General features: G+C 52.5%; 1 protein-coding gene across 1 annotated transcript; it reads right to left on the bottom strand.

Annotated features, from left to right (window-relative positions):
• Positions 1-3,979: 3,979 nt before the first annotated feature.
• On the bottom strand, positions 3,980-5,722 carry LOC102916006 (major allergen I polypeptide chain 1-like). Its single transcript, XM_006984991.4, has 3 exons — positions 5,662-5,722; positions 4,987-5,174; positions 3,980-4,132 (listed from the first exon to the last, which is right to left on the bottom strand). Exons 1-3 carry the CDS (start codon positions 5,720-5,722, stop codon positions 4,103-4,105), a joined length of 279 nt encoding a protein of 92 aa, XP_006985053.1. The 3' UTR covers positions 3,980-4,102.
• Between the last annotated feature and the right edge of the window lie 2,910 nt (positions 5,723-8,632).

The following is an 8,632-nucleotide window of genomic DNA, read 5'->3' on the forward strand; positions in this document are numbered from 1 at the left end:
GAATTATGAATCCTGTTCCTTCACTTTATCTACCATGAAAATCAAACATCATCCAAACATTTATTAGACAAGCAAAAGAGAAGAGAACATTCTCTGTACAATGAATGGTTAATATCTCTGGGAATCCAAACAGCATCCACTTAGCATTCCATGTCCTGACATCAACCGTTCTTCACTAGAAGTTGGGCCCATTTAGACTTCCTCTTTCTCACATAAGAGACTACTAATAATGAGTTATTCCCATCATTAGGGAAAAACAGAACACATTTCCCACGAAGGGATCTTTAATATTGAGTTATTCCCACTCTGAGGGAAAAATAAAAAACATTTAAACCAGAGTTAAGCAAACAGACACGGCAGTTCTAAGCTCTGGGCCTGCTGTTGAGGCTGCAGAGGTGAGCCCACCTGTTGATTCTGTGTGATTCAGATGTCGCCACTCTGTGCCGGCAGCCAGAAAGAGCTCAGAGTTTAGCTATCCTGAAATTTTTTAGATCGGAAAGAGCCTTTTCTTCCTCTATTTCTATTGGGAAGAGGCTTTTTTCTTTTCTTTATTTTTCTTTTATGGGGTCTTTTAATCTTTAGGCCTAGTTTTAATATTTTTTTTCCCTTTTTACTAGGAAAATCCTTTTTTCTTGATTAAACATTTTCCTCTTTAACATTGAGAAATTTCCTTTTCTTCCCTCTTCTCTATTGGGAAGATTTCCTTTTTTATTTTCTTTCTTTGCTTTTTTTCCTACCGAAAAAGGTCTTTTCCTTTGATTTACTTTCTGTCTCAGGAGCCATTCTATTTCTATCTTTAAAAATTGTACAGTTACCCCTTTTTCTTTTGGCAAGCATTTAGCAACTGTACATTTTGTTGCTCCTGAGATGGGGAGTTTAAATTCCCCATGACCCTGCCGATCCTGGAGTCCTCTTACCCTGAGAATGCTTCCCTCCAGTTCTTAAGATGGCTGCCTCCTCTGTCCTTCTTCAAGCCATGCATTGGGGGCCAATTTTCGAGACACAAGTGCCTGGGTTCACATGTGTCCATTGAATGAAGATCCAGAGGCACCTTAAGAATGAATCCAGCCTTTTGAAGCTGCAGGGGGATTCAGTCTCTAAGGACTGAAAACTTTGCTTTTGCCCCCAGGGCGTTTTTATTTTTCTCCATATTTACACTTTAGCCAGCTGATTTTTATATGTTTGAAACCAAAGATGGATTAGGGCTAGGTGCTACTCTCTGGAGCCAGGCCAGAAGTAGCCCAGCAGGAATGCCAGTGCCCCACAACAGAAGTCCAATGAATTTTGTTGGGGTCACTTACGGGAGCAGAAATGACTCACAGACGGCTGCATCACCAAAGCCCACCCAGCATGGGTGACAGCTCACACAGCTGGAACCTGGAGCCCAGGGCACAGCTTAGAATGTTGGCTTGGCTGGCAGACACTGAGAGACTTGGAGGGTCATATACTCCTGACTCTTGATGACCCCAGATAGACTGTACAGGTCGGAGAGTCCAATGAGAAGGGGAAGCGGCAGAAGCTAAAGTCAGTCTGGTGCAAGTCCCTGGAGAGCTGTGTGGGAGGGGAGCATGTGTGTTCTAGTGACGACACACTGCCAGTCACTCGTGTCCTCCTCAGCCTTGGATGTCTCACCCATGACACTTGCACACTCATTGAAGGCCAGGACACCATCTGCCTAAGACCAGGCCTACCTAATCCATCTACCAATCTCCCCGGAAGCCTGAGATTCTTAGTGTTTATAGACAGAGCTGTGTGATTAAGTGTCGGAGCCTGCCGACAGAGGCGTGCGGATTGAAGAGACAATGAAGAGGACAGAAGAGAGTCGAGAGGTCTGCCGGTCAGCGCCGCACGGCCCCGAGTTTATTTCACAGCCAGCTTATACACAGTTTGAAGGACAGAGGTGGAACAATGCACAGCGCAGGCATTCAACCACTATCTATCCTGCCTTGCGTCAAGGAGCAGGCAGTTTCCTTTTCTATCTCAATGTACCTCCGGCTGGCATCAGCAGCCTGTGTCTAGTTAGATAGTGTGTTCCTTCCTATGGGCTAATCAGGACTTTCTCACAGCCCTGGAGCAAGCAAGCTTGAATTCTATTGATTCAGAATAGACTTCAGATTCAAACTGGGAAACTGAGTCAGTTGTGGGCTCCCACAATTAAGTCCAAGACAAGCTTGGCAAGTGTTGTGAGCTGAGCCAGGCCCCAGATGGAGAAGCCCTGAGTTTTTAAATCTGTAGAAAGAAACATGGTGGGATAGCCTCCTGTGGGGAGTGAGCGAGTTGGCACAGAGTGTCTGGGTAGCCCCTAGTCTGCCCTGAGCTCCTGCAGAGGGAGTGAGCGAGTTGGCACAGAGTGTCTTGGTAGCCCCTAGTCTGCCCTGAGCTCCTGCAGAGGGAGTGAGCGAGTTGGCACAGAGTGTCTGGGTAGCCCCTAGTCTGCCCTGAGCTCCTGCAGAGGCAGGAGGCCCCTTCAGAAGCTCGCTCCAGCCAGATGCTTGTGAGCTGGAGTAGTGATCCCAGACATCAGGCCTTAGCCGTGCAGGATGGCCTCCTGTTGAGCTGCTTGGTTTGGATATAGTTTCCTTGTGTCCCCTAAGAGTTCATGAGCTGGAAACTTGGTCCTCAGTGTGGTGGCGTGAGAGATGGTGGCGTGTGTATGAGGGGAGACAATTGGGAGGCGATCAGGCCACGGGGTGTTGCCCTGGGAGGGACTAATGCTGCAGACTGGTTGGGTAGGTCCCCTGTGTGGGGGCTGGAGACCACCCGTACACTGACATGGCCATGTGACCAGCGCTGTTTGTGGTCCCTCTGCCACATGCAGTCAGGGCGTCCTCACCAGAGGCCAAACAGAGGAGACTGCAGGACTTTGGACCTGGAGCCTTCAAATGATGACATTTTTCCTTATACTCCACCTTGGGTATTTTATCACAGCCTTATAAAAATAATAATACACCCAACTCTTCCCCGGGGCATACCTCCCAGGGAACTAGAGGACCTGCATCCCTGGGGTTTCCCATAAGCCTTAGCATTGTGAGAACCCTAGACATACCTTTCTGAATAGAGCCTGCAGGTATGAGCCCAAACTCACGTGAGGACATGGCTCACTGATGGATCAGTAAGGCCCGAGGACTGGCCATAAGACATCCATTTGGTGACTGATGTAGGAAAAGGCTTACTGCCATGGCCACAGAGCAGAGCCACAGTATGAGTTCTGAAGCTCAGGGACCCCAAGTCCCCACTAGGGGTAATGTCCAATGGGGAGGTAGCTGGGTTCAGAACTGGGTATTGGCACTAGGATAAGCTGCCAGGTCCTACACCTATTTTAAAACTGGCCCTTTGTTCTTGCTTCTGCCAGGGGTGTGAAGCCTCACTACAGCCTTGGAGCTAGGGAGCTTTGTTCTTTGTCTCCTCTCTGCCCAGACAAGGTCTCTTTGTGTAGCCCCGGCTCCTGGAACTCACTCTGTAGACCAGGCTGGCCTTGAACTCAGAGATCCTCCTGCCTCTGTCTCCTGAGTGAAATGCTGGGATTAAAGGCATGCTCCACCACTGCCTGGTTGAAATACAGAGTTCTAGTCTTGTTTTATAGATGGGACACAGATGCCCAGAGAAGCACTGTGATGCACATGCACTACACCATTGGCCCATGTCCCCAGCAGTGGGCAGAAGGGACAGATTTTGCTGTCAGGAGCCTGTGTGATCCTCCGTAGACTTTTAGCCTCTCTGGTCCTTCACTGTTTCACGTTCCTGGGGAGTTCAATCGGGGAAGTCATGTATGTGCCCTATGGACCCTGGCCTAAGAAAGTGACAGAACTCTGGCTGTGGTGACTGTCTCCTAGTATCGCCTAATGGGTTCTGCAGGGGCTTTTGGGCAGTGCTGAAACTGAGCAGTGACAGCTCAAAGTCCCATCGGTTGTCCCTGCTGCATCCTCCACCCAATCATTGCCCAGTCTCACATCCAAACGGTCCAGGCTCCCCTGTGAATTGCAAGGCTTTTATTGTTGGAATCCTGTTTTTAAGACACCTGGAGGGGAGGGGTAGGTTTGCTGCATCTAGGCAGGTGAGCAGGCAAGTGGTTTCCTTGAGTCTTCTGGCAAAGATAAATTCATCAACACGCTATCGAAGCTTCTATTTTCTTCTGCAAAGAGAAAGCGGGGGAGGCCTCAGAGGTGAAGGAGATCTCACCAATCATTCCCGGGGCACCTCTTGGGGGGACCTACAGCCCGTGTGCCATAGTTCATGGGACTGACCAGGCTCAGGGAGCCACCTCTGCACCCTGTCTCCCTCAAACCCCATGCAGGCAAGCCTTGTAAAGAGCCTCCAATCCAGCCTGATGGGAAGAGCCAGCTGCCCTTCGGGACACCCTGGGCACATGTGGGACAGAATGGAGGAGCAGCTGGGGAGGACCTGCCGGGGCTCTAGGGGGACCTGAGGGCAGCTGCAGCCCCATAAGTGAACTGATTCCTGTCACACGATGACCCTCAGACACACGCAGCTGAGGTGGTGACTTATCCCTACTAGTACTAGTGACGAAAGGGGATTCAACTAGATTCTCCACCTGGGTGTCCCAGGCCTGGATTCTACACAGTGACCTTGGAGGTCGAGAGGACACGAAAAAGATGAGTGGCTTGGGGGTGCCGTGGTAGACTTGAAAAGTTAGGATAAAAGATCCAGGCTGGGGAAGGGATGCCAGGCCCTGTGCTGGTGTGGCTGGACTCGGGAGGCTGGGCCAGAAAGGCTGATGGAGGCCGAGTGGTGTTGTGGGCCAGGGATCCTGGAGGGCCTAGCCTGGCTTAGCTGAACTGAAGAGCCAGGCCCAGCTGAGGCCGCCTGAGTGTCCCTTCCTGCCCCAACCTCATGAAAGTCTGTCGGGAGAGTCATATTTCTCGATTCACAGAGAAGCTGCGGTGGTAGGGAGGGATAGTCTCCATCCCTCACCCGGGGTGAGCAGATCGGCAGACAGGCTCCCGGGCCAGACACACAGAGACTCACCAGCAAACTCTTTATACTCTCCTTGTCTTCCTCTGTGAACTTGTCATCAGCGCATTTCTTCAGCTTTTCAGCGTTTTTCAGTGTGGCAGTGTCCTCCTTGTATTGTTTAATGAAGTTGACATAGTCAGTCACAGACTGGTCCAGAAAAATTTCAATGTCCTCTTTTATAGCTGGGCAAATGCCGCAGTCTGGAACACAAAGAAAAGGAGATCCTGCCTTGAAAGCCTTGAATCAGAACACACACACACACACATACACACACACACACACACAGACACTGACACACACAGAGACACACACGGACACACACACAGAGACATACACACACACACATGGACACAGACACTGACATACACACACAAACACACACTGACACACACACACATGGACACACACGGACACAAACACACACACACGGACACAGACACACACAAACACATACACACAAATGCACACAGACACACACACAAACACACACATACACACACACACACTGACACACACACATACTGACACACACACACACACACACACACACTGACACACACACATACTGACACACACACACACACACACACACACACACACACACACACACACACCCGTCTTTCCTGGGAAGTGAAGGTTGAGAGCCCTGGAGACCCTCACCCCTGACACCCACACCCTAGTACCCACTTCCCCCAGATGTCAGGAGCAGGACAACCCCAAGCACCACGAGAGCACCAGAGAGCTTCATGGTAACGGTGGCAGGTGCTCCTGCCCAGCTCTGGCCCCTTTATAAGTGCCCTGGGCTGCTCCGTGGGGAGGAGGGGCCTGGGGCTGAGCCCCTCCGGGCTCCTCCCACACACAGCCTGGAATCCCTGGGGCTGTGTCAGGGGCAGGTGTGTGTTTTGGCTACAGGATAAGATCCTGGTCAACAAAGGGCCCTGGCTCAGTTGGTCCCTTCTTAGTGCTCTGCTTAAGGTCACATGTCATGTGACCAAAGGAACTGATGACTAGGGAGAGGGCAAATGGTCCTCAATCAGGCCTCCAGAGTGAGGCCTGTCACCCGGTCACACCAGGGAACTCAATGTTTACCAAAAGGCCTCCCTAGCAGGCCATGTCTAGGACAGGCCAGATCACAGACCCCTTGGAGACCCAGCACTGTGGCGTCCCTGCCCCCATCTGTCCCTGGCCCCTGGCTTCACTGAGCCATCTCCAGCCCTGAGCCATCTCCAGCCCTCAAGTCTCCTGCTGTGCAGACAATCCCCCCGCGGGATCTCTTCTTTGTTGTGGTTCTTTGTTTGGAGACAGGGTCTCTACACAGAGTCCTGGCTGTCCTGGAACTCCAGCAGAAGACCAGGCTGGCCTTGAACACAGTGCTGGGATTAAAGGCCACCCAGCTAAGCCTACCTCTTAAGCCCTTGTCGATGTTTCTGGGCTTTTTGAGACAGGATCTTGCCCAGGTGAGTCTTGAGTTCATAATCCTCCTGAGAATGGTGTGTGTGTGTGTGTGTGTGTGTGTGTGTGTGTGTGTGTGGTGTGTGTTTGTGTGTGTGTGTGTGTGTGTGTGGTGTGTGTGGTGTGTGTTTATGTGTGTGTGTGTGTGTGTGTGTGGTGTGTGTGTGTGTGGTGTGTGTTTGTGTGTATGTATGTGATGTGTGTTTGTGTGTGTGTGGTGTATGTGTGTGTGTGTGTTTGTGTGTGTGTGTGTGTGTGTGTGTGTGTGTGTGTGTGTGTGTGTGTAAACTGAGCTTTCTCTCAGGCTGGTGGTAAGCACTGTTAAAATCCACTAATAACTGCCTGGTGTGGTATCAAACACTTTCAACCCCAGCACTCAGGAGGCAGAGGCAGGTGGACCTCAGTGAATTTGAGGTCACCCCGGTCCACTCAGGGAGTCCAGAGCGGCCAGAATTACCCGGGGAGACCCTGTTAATAACCACCATCAGTGCGTTCTCTCGTTCACACTGCACGCGCATCCTGTCCATTTCCTCATGACTAAGCAAAGGTTTTTCGGTGTGGAGCTTCAGAGCCCTACCTGACCACTGCCGGACTCTGTCTGCTGCTCAGGCGGCTTTGACTCTCCGTCAAAAAGCCAGCAAGACTGCCTCGGTGCCAGCACCGGCCAGTTTGAGTGCCCAACAGACACCTTGGGAAAACTAGAGGGTCGTCTCAGCTGGTACCCTGGCCTCTGAAGGCACGGACCCCTCTGCCTGGCTGGCTCAGCGTCTCTAGCAGGGGAGAGGGGAAGCACTCCCCTCCCCTCAATGCCCTAGTGGAGGGCTTGCTGAGAGGCAGGCTGTGGTAGGCTCCAGTGTCCCTCCGGCCCATGGCAGCAGCTGCCCAGGCGCATCCGCTTGGCTGGGAGACAAGCTCTGTCCCCTGGGACTGCCATCTGGGGCCTCATCGAAGTCTTCCGTTGAGCGGTCTTTTCCTAGCCTACTTTCAGTGGTGTGGGCTGGACAGACAGCGATGGACAAGGAGGCAGCAGGCAGTGGAGCAAAGGCTGAGGCCGGGGAGTGACAGCGAGTGGCTGACTGGGGACAGGGCAGGCAGGGGAAGCATCGCAGCAAGAGGGGGCAGAGAGCAGAGTCTGAGGAAGGAGGCGGGTACAGAAGACAGCATGGCAACTTCAGGCCGTTTGCCAGCAGAGGTCCAGGGAGCTGTGGGCACCAACGCCCACCCGTGGTGCTCTGGGTCCACACTCGTGGGAGGCCTGTTCATGAGAGGGCTCCACCTGCTGCTGCTCCCACCTTCCAGCTGCTTCTGCTCACCGCTGTGACACATGGGGGTAAAGGAAGCACCCCAAGCCAGCACCTGGAGAGCGTCCCCTCCCCCACTCCCATTTTCTATCTCCATGAGCAAGGGATCCCAGACAGCTAACTGGACACACCTGCCTCGGCCTCCCGCAAGGGGGGATTTGGACTCTGCCAGTCACCTGAGCACTCTGTGTGCCCCTGAAACGAGAACTCATCGTTTACCTGGCCTGTTCGTCACCCAGAGCACCTCTGTACCAGGTAGGACACCTTTCCTTGCAAGGATGACCTCCGTGAGAACCAGGGCCTCCGTTTAAACGCTCTGCCTCACAGATGCGCTTGTCCTTCGAGATGTGACGCTTCATTCCTCAGACTGCATCCAAACCCACCCTATCAGAGGGACAGCCTGCTACGGTCTCAACATGGCCAGGCACACCCAAACCCACCTGGAGCTGAGGGCCGGTGTGTGGTGGTGGTCGGAAATCTTGTGGGGCCTCTGCTCTCCCACTGTCTTCCACCGCCACCCCATCTCCCACCCACCCCCACACCCCTTCTGCTCTGTACCGTGAGTTCAGACAGTGCCAGGCAGTGACTAGATGTGGCTGCTCTACCTTGGACCAAATTAACTTCTTTCCCACATACACGACCTAGTCCTGGGTGTTTTGTCATAGCTACGGAACACAGATTACACCGCTGTAGCACACGTGGATCTCTGGTGTCTAAGAACACACCCAGCCTCCACACAGCACTGGGCTCTAAACCCTGACCCCTTCCCTGGCGCCTCCTGCACTGGTGTCCTTAGATGTCTAAGGGCGCAGGGGAACAAGGCATGTGACAGTCTCTTTATCCCAGGGACACCATATTGGAGGTCTCCACAAATGCTGGTTAGATGGCTATCTCACTTCCCTCAA

The sequence above is a fragment of the Peromyscus maniculatus genome, chromosome 1 (assembly GCF_049852395.1).
Source record: "Peromyscus maniculatus bairdii isolate BWxNUB_F1_BW_parent chromosome 1, HU_Pman_BW_mat_3.1, whole genome shotgun sequence".
In the NCBI taxonomy this organism is placed as follows: domain Eukaryota; kingdom Metazoa; phylum Chordata; class Mammalia; order Rodentia; family Cricetidae; genus Peromyscus; species Peromyscus maniculatus.